Source organism: Buteo buteo, chromosome 2 (assembly GCF_964188355.1).
Source record: "Buteo buteo chromosome 2, bButBut1.hap1.1, whole genome shotgun sequence".
NCBI lineage: Eukaryota > Metazoa > Chordata > Aves > Accipitriformes > Accipitridae > Buteo > Buteo buteo.
The window spans coordinates 10,309,953-10,326,048 of NC_134172.1; the positions used below are offsets into that span (position 1 = coordinate 10,309,953).

Genomic DNA, 16,096 nt, shown 5'->3' on the forward strand with positions numbered 1-16,096 from the left:
GGAGGCAGAAGAGTCTACTTGACATTCTCCCCTTTCTTCCCTCTCAAAACAGTTAAAAATTTAGGCTGCCACAGAGCCACAACAGAACAAGTGATTGTGGCCATCCACACCACCTTGAAAACAGCCACCCATTCTCACTCAATTACACAGTGCCAGCTACAATACTCACTGATCCTTTTCTGAGATGCTTCAGTGCACTCTCTCCCTTGGTTAGTGATATTAGAAGGCATGTTAAAGGGTCTGAGAAGTGCCAGAGCAGGCACAAGAGAGGTGATGGAAACGTGTGGCTCAGGGACAAAGGGAGCAGATAGAGGGCAAGACAGCAGCATATACAATTAGATCAGTCCAGGCTGCCATAGACCAGAAGCTGAGAAACACTTTTTGTCAGAGATCTAGTTCTTCTGCTTTCTTTGTGAAGGCAGAGAGGAAAAGAATCACCTATTCATTTGAAAAGCAAAATTATTTTTTAATACATTAAGTCTATGCTTACCTGCTTTCCTTTTGTATCTTGTGATTATGAAGTAGGAAACTATGTAGAGAACAGCAAACAGGAGAAAACAGATCTGGAAGAAAAAACATTGTATTTATTAGGTTGTGAAGAAATGCCTGGATTATAAGAATAATAAACAGAAAATCCAGTATCAACAACCTAAAATTGAATTCAGGTCAACAAAAATGTATTCAATGTAAATGTCAACAATGTTTTGGTTTATAGCTTATTAATAGAAAGTTACACCAGTAAGAACAGTTTAATTACAGTAACAGGTATTGGATCAATTTTATGGCCAGCAAGTTTTACTCTAAAATTAAGAAAAAAGCCTTATGTACAGTGCAATTTTTTGTTTGAGGGAGGGCTGGGTGGGGTGGGTTGTTTTTTGAAGTTTGAATCCACTTGAGTTGTAAAAACTATCACACTTCCTATCCCCTTCACGTGTAACCTAAGGGTAACTGTATTTTATACGATGGGCTCTTGAAGATCAATTTTGGAGTAAGCTATCAACATATGTGGAAAGAAGCAAGCAGTACATTTACTATTTCCAAGATGTCTTGAATCAAACAAATTCCAGGCAGCAACACACATAAGAGAGACTCATTGGCCTACAGTGGATGTCCAAGCATGAGCTGGTCTAACATGATGTTTCCCTTATAGTCAGAAGCCAAGGGCACAATTTCCCTCCTCCTAAGGTAGGTAGCTTATTTAGGTCAGAGGTACCTTGAGCCCAGCATGACTTGCATCAAGTTGTTTCTAAGATTTAGCACTAGAACATCAATACAATAAGGTAAGACCACAACACCTACAAATACGTTGGAAATCTTGGAGGAAAGGAATCGAACAGCAAGACAGTTTTAACCCTCCAAGCCTTTGTGGGAAAGAAAAAGAAAAGAGAAAAACAACACTTTATTTGCTCCTGAATGAGGCATCAGTGGCTCAACGCTGCTTCCTTAATCTTGTTTGTTGATACCCATTAAAAACATGATTCAGTCAGAAATGAAACAAGAACGAAGCATGCCATTCCATGATGCTGAATCCCTTAGCCTTCCCTAGTGCCTGAGCAGTCAGTGAACAGTGCGATATACCAGCAGTGTATTCTGCTTCATGTCAGCTTGCAGGAAACAGAATACCTGCACACCACAGGCTGAGAAGCTACCTGAAGCAGCCCAAACTGTTAAGCTGCTTTTCCTTGTGCACAATACTAATAGCCACCTCATAAGTCTTAACGCAAAGCAGTTAACCAACTCAATCAGGCAAAACTGTTGTAGCAGTTGCTACTATTAAAGTGAGTCTTCCTATTACCTGTACAAGGGTTGTTTGTTGGGTTATTTTTGGTTTTGTTTTGTTGGTTTTTTGTTGTTTTTTTTTTTTTTAATTGCCCCTGCAATTCATATTAACAACCTAAATGTGTTCTACTTCAATCTGAGCTTTAATCTCCTTTGTGATCTGAAATTGCAGAATTACTTCACTGGGCAGCAGCTGATCTATTTCTTTAATCAATCATTTAAAGATTTGTTGCCTTTAAGAACTCACTGTCTTAAAATCAGGGGCAGAAAAGCTACCTTAAGTGAAAGGAAAAAGTGAAAGCGAACATAGCAATCATAGCCCTTAAAAATTTACATCTAAATAAGCATATTACATCCAAATCAGCAGAATCAGAGGGGGAAAGAATGTATCACGCAATCAGGGAAGACAGACTTTTTAAGAAACACTAATAAAAAGAAACTGGGAGAGTTATTTCTTTTGTGTAGTCAGACATTTTAGATAAAAAAAAAACAAAGCATAGCCAAGCATCTGAGCCTCGCATTTGGGTGCCTGCAACTGCCCTGCAGGTCTCCCAGAAGTATTATGGTGCCATAGGTCTAAAAGTGGCAACTGAGCTCATTCTCTGTGCTGGCAATACACAGCAGTGGTACCTGAAATACAGATGCTGAAAATTAGATTTCATAACTAGATCTCTGAATTCAAATACCTAACATGAATGAGTTCACCAACTTTCCAGAGGATGCTTCAGAAAAGAAAAGGCTTTGATAAAGAATTTATTTAAATAATTCTATTAATAAATAATTTTATTAAAATTTAATAAAAAATATGCTTGTATATTTTTGAATCAGGAAGAAAAAAAGAAACTGAGATGACCCTTGGGTTTTCAGAGTACTCTGACACAGCTTGTCTTGTCAGTATTGGAAAACACAATGCCAGTGCTGAAAGAGTCCTTCTCTAAGTTTCCAGTTCCTCTGAAAACTAGACCAAGGCTACGGATTAGAGACATCTAATTTTAGGCATCCACTTTTGAAAATCAGGTATCACATATACAAGGTCAGTAAAATTCTTCAAAAATCTGTCAGACCCAAATAACACTGTCCCTGTGTAAGATAAAGATATAGTTAGGCTCAGTTTTGGTTTAATTTTAATTAAGAGAAGAATAAAAATTACTGCAATCTTGTTTGTATCTTCAAATAAAATAGATGACCTTTATTCTATCTGTGATAGCAAGGTTACAATGAAAATGTAGGTCTGTACTTATAAGGTCCCCCTGAGATAACTGAGGTATTCTGAGGGCACAGCAGATTAAAGCTGTCCAGTAACACGAACTGTCAAATGTTGTATTTCTAGTTTTAGATGACAGCTACTTTGCAACTCAGCAATAAGGTGTAACTATATATCTTGGTGTAATTGCCCGTCTACTTCTCTCAGAATTGAGAACAACAAATATTTACAAAGTTGTTTATTACTGAAAAAGCACATAATCTTAAAATGATCAGCAAGAAAAGAAATAAGTAAATTCTAATCAGTGAAAGCTTTAGCATCTTAACAGAAGAGAGTTCACAAATTAAGTCCTTCATAGTGACCAAAACAACTCAATAAGCAAACTCAGAAATATTACTTCAGTCTCAATTTATACTTAGTGAAACCTATGATCCTGAAGTGTTTCTAACCATGCATTCTGAATAGCTTTCCAAAGGGAGTAGCAAAAGCCAGCATCCTAACTATTTTTAGAGTGGAACTCAATTAAGTTGGGGAAAAGGAATGTGTTGCCCATGATAGCGAAGAATAGATTCCACCGTCCTGTCACACTGCAGTCCTGGGTTCTTACTCCTCATACTGCTCTTTGTTTGAGGATATTTTTGTACTGAAAAAAAATACAGTCCTTGTTTGTACTTGTTCTAGCTTTGGTTCATGCTTCTCAATTAGGAATGACTGGGCTTGTATGCAGTACTCCAGGTACTAACAGCATTAAGCCTTTCTTTCTGTACTGAAAAGACTTCAACATCTTCACCTGAGAATCACACTAGTAACTTATCATTATCCTCCAATTGCTGAATCCATCCACACCGTCCTCCTCAATTGCTTCCAGCAGAGCAGCTCTCAAGTTACAGTAGAAACTTGTTTTCAGGGTTCAAGTTCATCACCTTGTCTTTTTTTTTTTTCCTTTTAAAACCACACCTTAATTTCATACTACAGCTATTATTTTGGGATAATCGAGTCCTTTCTGCACCAAGTTCTAACCCTCCTTTGTATTGACTACATCTCCTAAAGAATTGGTTTTGTGCTAACAACATAACGTTTTACTTCATTTTCATCTAAGTTGAGCAAGACTACTCTTAATACTGATAGCTGAGGAAACTGAGTAGCAGTTTCCCCCCCAAATGCAACACCTACTGTCATGTACATTACAGCCATTCTTATTCACTTTACACTACTAAGACGCACTGACCCTAGTTTAAGAAATACCTTCCAATGCATTTACTGAATACAGCCCTTGGCAAATGCAAAAGGAATGCTCTACCAATAGTCATGTGGCTTCAGAAAATACAGTTCTTGACAACTCCTAATTTGACTTTCTTAAAAACAAAACAAAACCAAACCACAACTTAGAAGAGGGCAAATTCACATATTCATATGTTCATAGTACCCTAAATCATCTGTCAACTTTCATTTCTAATCACTTATTAAAAAGCATAGGAGTCTGAAAATTTTATATGGTTATAGCCAAACAGTCAAGCAAAGCAATTCTTAATAATTTGTAATGTCTTTTTTTGTGTTCCCCCCTCTACACCACTCGGTAACTGAAAACGCATGGATTCTATGCTACATCTAGGGGCTCCCTTTTAATAGGTGGCACATTAAGAAGTCTTCAAATCTCAAGCATATAATTCATTCACATCGCTTTGCATGGACTAAATACAACCTCTGGTAGGACAAGCAAAAGAAGCCTGTCTTCTCCTGGAGTTCTTAATCTTCATTTGTGAAAGGAAGTGCTTTATGCTCCTGCTTAGATTACACACTAGACATGCCAAGAGAGGCTACTTCTGGAGATGCACTGCACTACATTCTTAGGTATCTTGTATCCAGCTCTTCCATAGAGTCATACTTTTGGATCTGTCATCCAAGTATGCTCCAAGTCATACTTCTGGATCTGTACCAGACAGTTCCCAGCTCCTGCAGAAACAGAGCTGGAGATAAACTGCACACATTTCAGTTCATAACTATGTGCATCTAAGGGGCTAGCACTGAAGAGTCTAGCATTAAACACAAGCAATAAAGGTCTAAACTAATGCAAATTACATTGTACTTATCCCACTGACAGTTACTAAAGATCAGCTGACACTGACTTGTCTGTGTGGATGGTCCTTAAAACTTTGGCATTGAAATTCATGCCTCAGATTGGCAAAGCATCATCTTCAGTTGCAAGTACTAGAGCTACACTTTCATGCTATGAAAGAACATGCTCAAAATGCACAAGGTACAACCACCTGTCACAATTGTAACTCATGTGGGTGTGCATGTGCATTAAAAGCTGCATTTTTGTGTACAGAAAGATGGACAGCTTCTATTTACATAGCATGGTATTCTTCCAACTGTTGTGCAGGAAATACAGCTATAGTTTATACTAGGAAAAAAGCATAGAGTTGTGTTGTCCAGTAATTGTTCAATACCTGACAATCAGTGTGCCCTGGCAGTAAACACTCTAAAGAGCATCCTGGGCTATATTACCAGAAGCAAAGCCAATAATCATGGGAAGTAATTATCCTTCTCCAGTCAGCATTCATCAGGAAACATGTAGCTAGTGCATCCAGTTTTGAGCCTCCAATATAGGAAAGACATCAGTAATCGCAGCAAGACCACCAAGATGGTCAAGAGGGTGGAACACTTGCCTGGTGCAGACAGGCTGAAGGTCCTCAGCTTGTTCAGCCTGAGGACAACAAGGCTTCAGGAGGACCGGATAGCAGCTTGCCAGTGCCTATGAGGAAGTCATTAAGAAGGCAGAGCTGGGCTCCTGACAGTGGTGCACGGTGGGAGGATGAGACTGGAGGTAAGGAGAAATCCCCTCCACGAGGAGAGCCAAGCAGTGGAACCAGTTGCCCAGCAAGGTTGTATGTACAGTCTCCATCCCTGGAGGTTTCGAAGCCCAAAGTAACCTAGTCTGACATCATAGCTGACCCTCCTTTAAGCAGGAGGCTGGGGACCAGTCAGCCTTCTTTTCTACCATCCTGAATAAATTAGCACCATTAGAAACTTCATCATGTCGTAAGTTACACCCTTCTCCAGGTCACTTAGGAATACATTTGAAAGCATTAGTGTAAGCACAGGCCCCTGTAGGGCTGTGTCAGGGATGTCCTCCCACTGTGAAAAAGCTGGACATATTGCAGAACAACTTTTAGCAGTAAGGAACCACCACAGAACTCCTTTGCAAAAAGAAGTCAGAGACCTTAGTAATGTTCTTTGATTTAACACACTTCCAAGCATGAAACAAAGCTTCAAGATTTCCACTTAAAAGCATCAAAGCAGACAAGTGATCATTTCCTCCCACTTGACTGCATACTATCTTTTAGAATAGGGAGACTAAAACAGACAAGAAGTAAATAGCATTTTGCTATGCTATGTATGAAATGAAAGATGAAGAAGCCCCAAAAACCTAAGGAATAAGGGAAGGAAGGAAATAACTTCATTTTAAAGTGGCTGCATCAGTATTAAAACAAAAAAAGTTACTGCTATTACATCTACCAGCATTTCTATGCAAAAAAAGAGCAGCTACAGACATAATGAAGAGTATCTCCCCTTCTTGCTCTTTCTTTACAGAACGTGTCCTTTCCCCTAAATAGAAAAAACAGCATAGAGAAAAGAGGAGGCAGAGATCACTCTGGGAGACACCACCCTGTAGAATATGTATAAGAACATGTTTAAGAGTTGAAAACAGAACTGTCAGTGTTTTGCTTGACTGATTACTACCTACAGAAAAGTACTAGTGTTGCACTTCTGGGTTTTAATTTCTATAACAGAAAACAACTAAGCATAGCATTGTACACCTACCTCTTAGTGCTCTCATGCTGCTGAAGTATTTTAATGTGCATTAAAATGCCACATGGCAACTAAAAAGCTTCCTCCTACTGTCCCACTTGGCAACTACTTTTGTTTACTCCTGGAAAGGATGGCAGGAATAAACAGCAAGAAAACACAGGTGGAGACAAGCAGTTCTGCTCAGTCTACTTCTAATAACTCCATTATGCCATTGACATCTAAAAGGCAAACAAGGTGTTCCACCTGTTTTGGATGTGTCAACAGTAAGTTACCCATAGCAAACTATGCACACTAAAGAAAATTTTAGCTATGGTCTCACTTTGACCTTGGCATTCATAATATCATCTGCTTTGGACATCTCATTTTTCTCAAAATGAGGTATTAACTATTTATTCTTAAAAACTCTGTGCTCTGTGGTTACATTAAGTTCACTCTAATCCAGCCAGCCTTATACACTTAGCATGACACATTAAATTCAAGCTTATGAGAAAATGTCAAATGCGTCTTATGACTACAGATTAATTGTACTCATTAACACAGCCCTCCACACCTATGATTTCTCCCACATGCATGGTCTCCTCTCAGGACTCCTCCCTGGCTTAACACATGTGCAAGAAGTTGACCCACTTTCTTTTGTTGGTTCCTACATCACAAAGAAATCATAAGTGGTTCAGAGTCTGAACCCAGACTTGCTCATCTAGGAAAGAATTCCAGGATCTAACAAAGTACGAAACATCCAAAAACATATTCTGTGTGCTAGAAATACTGCTCAGCTGAAGATGAAAAACAGCCTCTATAGCCCTTTAGAAGGCAGCTTCCTCATGTCATTCATTTAAAACTATCTTCACATTAACTTCACCAGCAGCAGAGCCCCACTTCAAAATAATGAAGGAATTCAATATATGAATTTGTTAGCTTTTACATTCCCTTTTATATACTTAATGGGAATGTAGTTATGTTGCTGGGTAAAGGGAAAAAAAAGTGATACCTCCATGACCCTTAGTAATAGGCTCAAGATACCTTTGTTCAGGGTACTGTATTCTGTACCCAGTAATACACTCAAAACCCCTCAAAAAATGACTACAAGTCATTTTTCTTTGACCTGTATGGGCTACAGCAATGCCATTAAAACCAGATTCAAGAATATTTTTCACCATTAGTGCAATATTTAAAAATGCCCTCTAGAATTAACACCAATAGCACCAACCTAGATCATGCTAACAATCTGCCACTGAATAAAGGTATTATTCAACATTTTACAGCCAAGCTATTAATAATCTGTTATATTAAAACTTCACAGAGTTATTCCATTAAAAATTCCTTTCTGAAAAATACCTCAAAAGTCTCATTAATACAAACTCAGTAAACAATTTAAGACAGCTTCTTTGGCTAATACTAATTTCCAGGGCAAGATGCTTAACTAAGATGACAGAGCTAATGAATTTTCTCCTCCTAGACCATAAAAATCCTCCTCCTTGTCTTCTCACACATACTTACTGTAGAATTTTTAAGTAGCACATCTTTTTTTTCACCCCCACTCCCAAAACACAAACATATTTAACTGCAATACTTGGATGCTTTCATAATTCTCACCTATTATGCAGGCTCTCTACTGGACATAAGTTATCACAGTCTTAAACTCAGCAAATATTTTAGACATGTTGCTATTGTCACATTCAACACAAACTCATCAGCATCAATTCTTACCATCAGCTAAATATGTTAAAAATAGAAAGTATAGTTAGGTAATGGGAAAAAATGGGATACTCAAGGCATAAACAGGCACCTAAAATCAACAGTAAAACTGTGAAGCACCACATTTTGCTGCCAATTGTGAAGCCTAACACTGGAAACCACACCACTGTAAGCCAAGAAGGTAAGGGGGGGGGGGGGGGAGGTAATCACACACATGTACTGCTTCTAGCCTCTGTATATTAAACTCGGCCACACACGGACTGCAATGCCATCTATACTGTGCTGTGTAGAGTACACATGGTATGGAAAGAGGAACTGAAACAAAGTTCTGTAGAGTATTTTCCAGTTAATCAAAATTTTAAAAGCCAAGTTATTATCAAAGTGCTCAAATATTCAAACAGTACAAAGCACTGGGCTCTTTCTTGGAACCATGTTGATGGTAGTTAGAAACAACTTTTAATATATTCAGTTAATCAAGAAACTAGAAACCTCTGTGTGGGAAGCAGCTCAGCAACACTACAATACATATTCAACACCAAGCTGATGAAACGTCAACATGAGTTTTGTCACCATCTTCATGAGAGTAAATTGAGCCTCAAAGAGCAACAGATGAAAGCTGTATGAAGCAGTTTCACTTGTCACATGAATGACTAATAAGGAGCTTACAGCAGTAACTTATTCCAGGTCATCTCTACCTAGTTGTATACTTACCTTTTCAAGTGATGCAACAACCCAGGCTGTTAATTATTATATGCATAAAAACTTAAACTACAATCATGACTTTCAAAGTCTCTCCTGTTCTTGCATCATAAGTTATGTAAGTTCTTGCACGTTCATGTTACCAAGAAGTCAGCGTCCCTAATCATTTGACAGTACGTGTTTGCAGGAAAGCTTCAGCGGTTTTCAAGGTAAGGGGGAGGGCATGAAAAGAGTAGAGTATCACAGAAGTTAAGACTTCCTCAGCAAGAGTTATCACTGCTCTCCTAAATAAGGATAAATACCAAATTAAATAGGAGAGGGTGAAAGACAGTAAAGGAGAAAGCACTGCAGTTTAAAAAACAACAACAACAAAATCACTTACTTAACCTTCAAATAAAAGCAGTAAGCTTATACTGAATGAAATGTTTTCTTTGGATAGTCTTCCTTAACCCAAATTTCCATCTGTGTCACCAGAACTGAAGTCTCACTTTCTTATAACTTCACTGGCAACATGCTTCAGATTCTCTCTTTGCTCTGACATTAACACCATCCCCTCTGCTGCTCTGCTCTCCACTTCACCCACCCCTCAACATATCTGAAAACACTTCTTTCTGGAGGCTCTTATGCTTATAAATTCAATCACACCCAGCAACCCTACATCACAGCAAAGACTGAGACATTCATTACAACCCTACGATCTCCCTGTTACATCCTGACACCTTATCCAGTCCCTCTACTACATGACCAGCTATCCAAACAAAACCCAAGATGGATGTGCTTGTCTGTGGTCTTGTAATCAACAGCTGGTTTTGTTTGCTGTCAGTTCTTTCTCTTTTCATTAGACTTTCTCAAATCTAATTTACACCTTAATCTAAATTTTCTTAAACAGGTGTCTGTACCTTCCATGAAGTGTGTTGCCCTTCTGGTCAACTGCTACCACAAAGAAACACACTGGTATTCAAAATGAATTATTTTGAACTGTAACTAATAGCAACCTTTTACACTTCAGCCTTTCATGCTTATTTTACGTAAACAGAGAGAGTGGAACTCTGCAAAAGCTGTTCCTGTTTTGGGAATAAGCATCTCTCTATTCACTTGTCCATGCCAAGTGTTTAGAGATGCCTATTCATTCCAGATGGATCCACCAGTGCTGATCCTCAGGACCAGCAGCCAGAAGATGATTCATCACTTCTTAAAGTTCTGTAGAGCACCCATGTTTACAAGTAAAGGTTTATTTTTAAGGTGACAGGAAGATGCCAACATTTTGTATATGTAATGATGGTAAATGTGCACCAAACTTTCAGCCTTATATCTCATGCCACTACCACAAATACTCCTTTATTCAGTTAAAATTCTTTTCCAAAACATTAAAAAAATAAAAAGCAGCAATATAGAGAAGCCTAGACAAAGCTATTTTTGACATACAAGAAGCCATTTAAGATATAAGTTACTCCTCAAGTTTTCAGAATATGGATAAAAAAATTGAAAGGCACCAATTTTACTCAATAAAAGATGAACTTGCATAAACATTCAAACAAAAACATTTCAGTATTTGTAGTAAGTTTGTTCTTAAAGATCACCCACGCTTCTATTCAGCATTTTCTTCCTGGCCCACTATCAGAATATCATCACTTCTGGCATAAAATAGGGTCTGTGAAGATTACAATTTTTGTCTGGGGCATAAATTTAAGGAAGAAAAACTCATGACAGGAACAAGAGCACACTACCAACAGGAGTACAGTGCTCAAATCAGCCTTCTCATTTTACAGCCCTATAGGGGACAAATGCCAGCAGTACCAGCAGTAACCACAGTGCAGTAGTTCATATAGAAGAATCCTGAACACCCCTCTGCCTGAAAAGAAGACAAGAGGACAAAAGGTACAAAAAGAAACCAGAGAAGAAAACAAAGCCAGTGGTATTAGTGTGAAGTTGCAAACAAAAATCAAAGACATGGCAAGGTTGCAACTACCTAAAAAGACCTTTCTAAACTGCTGGAAATTATTTTTAGATTCAGATTTATACACACACATACACTCTAAGTAACCATCATAACACCTGTAACAAAAAAACCCACACCTTAATATTTAAAAGTGGTATGAAAGCCTTATTGTAGAGGGAATAGTATTAAGAAGTAGAAAAACTAAGTTTCTACGAATATCTAGCACCTGAAGCCTACACCCCTGAAAACATTTAGTCCTTCAAATGGAAGCATCTGACATCAATCATAAACCTACATATTACACCAGTTTCAGTGTCTGCCTGGACTTGCATGAAGCAATTAGAATTATAATAGCACTTTTGTATTTGAACTTATTCTACCAGAACTGATTTTTTTCATAAACATATTAAATATAATTAGGTCATTTCCAAATATACCAAGTTTGTTCTTAAGCTTTCTAAGCAATAATTCTATGGTCACCAAATTGTTTTCTTCTGCAGCTTTCCCCACGCTACAAATGCAAGCACAGTGTATTTATTTTGCCAAGGAAACATTATAACCTAGTGTATGTGTGTATTGTCCAAACTCAAAATAATACATTTTGTAAATGGAAAAATAATATCAAAGTAGATCTAAATTTTAAAAATACAAACTAATATTGCAGAATAGAAGACTCAAATTGGAAAAAAAGGAGTGTAAGAATATTCTAAGAAGTAAACCCAGGGGAACATAGAGACTGAACCATTGCACTTGCTTCAATTGTGTTTGAAATAGAGAGTTCACAACAATACTAGCGGAAACCCCAACACTTTATAATTATGTTGTATAAACAGACATAATAACAGGACACAAGGGAAAAGCAGTTCCTTAAAAGCTTAAATATCCTTCATGGACATGCAAGATTTCAGCAAACTATAAATTAATCTAAAGAATAGAGAAAGGCAAGCTAATTAAGTGTACAGAAATAACAGATAGTATCAGATCAGCACAGAACATTGTCTGGCCTTTACAACTCTTTCATACAAATGCTGATCAACTACAGAACACAGATGCTCTTCTATATTTTGTAACCAACTACAGCTGCTTTTCAGAGAGATGCCCCTTTTAGTTAGAACCGAGTATGACTCTGGCTTTATTGAAGTCAAGGCTCTCATTGACTTAGAGCAAACTCATGGCTGTGCCATGTCTCTTATACTGGGTCATCAGTCCCCAATCTCCATGCTTACTTTACTGAATCTGAATTTTAAAGTTTGTACAAGTCTGAAAGAGTCTGGGTGTTTTCAATAACTGTTCCAAACAACAGAACTTCAATACAGCAGATTCGCATTTGAAGAGCCACGCCAAAACTAGACTAGGGAGCTAACCTCCTATTAGTAAAAGATTATCCTCATGAAGCAACAAAATACAAGGCAGATTATTTTCTTGAAGAAAACAGGTGCCATACAGACACTCCAAACGAGGTCAAGAGTGAAAGGGCCTGAGTTAAATTAAGCATTAAATCAGAGACAGTCACCTCAAAAGCAGATGAAGGATTTATTTTAAAAAATAATCTTTTACTACCCTTGCTCAATCTATAAACGTGTCAGAAACATTTGTCTTTTCAAGGCAGAATTAGCAGAAGTTGGCACCTACAGAAAGAGACAGGCACCACCAGCAGAACCATAACAAGCCTTTAATTTTTGTTATGTAATACAACTTTAAGGAAAACTTTGTAGCTTGGCAGTTCAGAGAATAAATGAAACAGAAATGAAGCATTACGCTGAAGTTAAGCTTAGTGTGCCCTTAGGACTCTACCAGAAAGCACAATCTAGAAATTCTCTATCCATTCAAAGAAAATGAAAAAAATTGAAAAGGATTTTCTTTTCAACTACATCAACTTACTTTGATTTCTCTTCTCTCCTCCCATGAATGTATCATTTTAGCTTCCAGTAAAGATTGTGCCACACAAGTAGGTCTCCAAAGACAATACTACCAGATTCCATAAATTTTACTTAGTTCTTACAGGCATATAGAGGTCTCCTCCACTGTAACATTACGCAACAAACATCAAATCCTTCTGTTAACTGCTCCACTACCCCCAGCCCACCTGCAGCTGGAATGAAAGTCTCATGCATGTGTCAAAAAGTGGAATATGTTCCCTCCTCCAGCTGAGGGGCTGATGATTATACCCACTACCCACACAACAACTATTTGCATATTTAAGAAATTGTATTCACCATGTAACTTCATGACCAGCAAGGGCAGGAATGATTAGGAGGGGATGTGAACATAATGGTACATGTAAGCCACATACTCTGTATACTTTGTTATGCTTAAACTAACCACAAGCGTAAACATACTTGCAATACGCTGCTACAGCTATGCAAGAGCCACAAGAAGGTTGTAGACTCAGCTGTGGATGGCAGCAGTTTATGCACTCAAGAAGCCCTGTGGTCTTAAAACAGAAATTAAAGACAAGATCACAACTGTACCAATGCATGATTTAAAAGGCAAAATTGTTATTATTATCCCTACTGATTAAACCATAACATAGACAGCCTGTCATCAATATTGAATATGAAAGTACAGTTTCAAGAGCAAGAATATTCTGCCTCCACTGTCCAAATAAAGTAATGCTGCACCTCTAAAATATGAGTTATTGTCTTATGTGATTTCGTATGTGACTACACCAATAGAAGAGTTACCAATTGCTCTAGAGGGGCTGAAAAAGCTTTAGAGAGGTAGCTGCAGTATAGATGAGTTAGTTCTTTAAGATTTAATAGACCTTCACTATTTGCAACAGTTCCTGGAGAGGCTGCACACAGCCATTCCTTCGGACTCAAAATTTGTGCATCCTACTAAGTTCAAAAGCACAATATGTAGCACACGATGTATCAGAACAAGACTCCGGTGGATATAAGTAGAAGATGATTAGCAAACAATGACATACAAATGGAAAAAGGATTACTGAGGAAAAGATGGATGCTAGCATCCAGGAGAGATGCATGGTTTGTGCATATACTTGTGTTTTTGTAGCACAAAGGAGATTAAGGTAATGCTTAGAGACCTCTTTACAAAAACATAGTTTTCTTTTCATGCCCCTCCACTGGTCATGGCTCTCATGGCATACACAACATCCACTCACAGAAAAGAGACGGTCCAGAAAATCTTCTCAAGTAACAGTTCTCTTCATAAAGACTTGTTCTGCACTCTTCAGAAAAAAATATCCCAGAAATATAACACTTCACCAGAAAAAAGAAGGTCTTAACATATGAATTCATAAAAAAATAGAAAAGAAATTAACACACTAGGGATCCAAGCAAGTCTCTGTTATCAAATAACCTAACCATAGGCCTACATAAATCAGTTAACAGTGGTATTTAATACTGTCTCCCAACACAGCTGAAAAATATTTAAAGCTAAATTATGAAATCATTTTAACTCAAGAAATCCATTCTTACACAGCAGTAACCAAAAAGAGAATGCAATTGCCGAGCTGAGATAGGATAGCATGTACACAGAAGACAACACTGCGTGTCTCCTATGCGCAGCATGTATTTCCTTCCTTGAACTGAAGCAGAAGAGAAACAAGCCCCATCAAAACAACTCTATCAGCTTTGAATAGTCCTGAAAACAATTATGAGGCAGTCAGAGAGGAAACCACAACAGCTCTCCCCATCTGCACATAAGGTATAGTGTTGTACTTGGCTACAGAAGGTTGAGGAAGATGGGACAGCACAGGCACTGCTTATGTGCTCTGTACGGCTCCACTTGGAGAGCATGGGGCACGCAGCAGCACTGAGAACGACACGAGGGGCTGGGGAAAACACGAAGGTTACACACATCCGTTGCAAACAGCGCAGCAAAAGACAGGAGGATCTTAGCATCAGAAGCGATAACGTGAAATCCCATGCATGCCTTACAGTAAGACGGCTACACTTGAGGGCTGGGGTGTTGAACACGTCGTAACACAGCGGACAGGAGCGCATTCAGAAGCACACCTCTGTCCTGCACGCAGTACTTCGCCTTTTCGCTGAAGGCACAGGGAGAGGGAAGCCCTCAACCGGGTAAGAGCTGGGATCCTCACCAGCCGGCCCTCATGCCCCCTCGCACCCAGCCCGGAGGGAGGAGGGATGCACGCACGGCTATGCCCACCCGGGACACGCCACCCGAGTCACCCTGGACACGGAGGGAGGGGGGGCTGGGGCGAGGGGCAAAGCAGCGAAGGGCAGGCAACGGCCGAGGGAAGGAGCGGGACAACCCCGCGGCTGCCCGGCGACGGGGGCTTTGGGGGGGGGGAGAACGGCAAGGAGCGGGGGCGGGGTGGGGGGTGTCCCACGGCAGCGCGGCCTCCGCGGCACCGCAATGACAGGTCAGGGAGGAAGGCGGGAGGGGGGGACCGCGCAGCCGGGGACCCGCCAGGGCAGGCGGCCGCGGGGGGAAGGGGGGGAGCCGGCGGCGCCTACCGTGTACTCCCGCACTTGGCTGTGGAAGTTCTGCTCGCGGATCGTCACCTCGTCCGCTTCCATCCTTCATAGTCCCGCGGCCCCCGCGCGCAATGGCGGCCGCCGCCGCCGCGCCTGCTCCTGCCCTCCCGGCGGCAGGCGGGCCACCATGGCCAGCGGCAGCGCCGGCTGCTCCCCCGGGCCCTGGCGGCGGATGAGGGGCCCTGGCGGCGGCGCTGGCGGCTGGCTCCGCCGCTCTGTCACCGTCCGGCTGCGGCGCGGAGGAGGAGGAGGAGGAGGAGGAGGAGGAAGGGCGGGCAGCACCGCCTCAACTCCTCCTGCTGCGTCACCACGCAGCGTCCCCGCGCACGCCACGGCCCCGCCCCCAACCCCCCGAGGGGGGGAGGCGGGGCTAACGGGTAGGAGGCGTGGTCAAGCCGCCCCGGGGCGGGGGAGGGACGAAGGGCGGGGCTTAACTTTAAGCGCGGGGCTGTGGCTGAAAGGAAGGCGGGAGTTAGGCGGGGAGGGGCGTGGCCGTGGCGG

At 40.4% G+C, this 16,096-nt stretch overlaps 1 protein-coding gene across 2 annotated transcripts in view; it reads right to left on the reverse strand.

Annotated features, from left to right (window-relative positions):
• Positions 1-15,827, reverse strand: part of LMBR1 (limb development membrane protein 1) — a 78,145-nt gene extending 62,318 nt beyond the window's left edge. For both annotated transcript variants that reach the window (XM_075045405.1, XM_075045394.1), the window contains exons 1-2: positions 15,575-15,827; positions 491-563 (exon numbers count right to left, since the gene is read on the reverse strand). In XM_075045405.1, coding sequence (XP_074901506.1) covers positions 491-563; positions 15,575-15,637 — 136 coding nt within the window. In that variant the 5' untranslated portion in view covers positions 15,638-15,827. The remainder of the gene's footprint in view (positions 1-490; positions 564-15,574) is intronic.
• Positions 15,828-16,096: the final 269 nt, after the last annotated feature.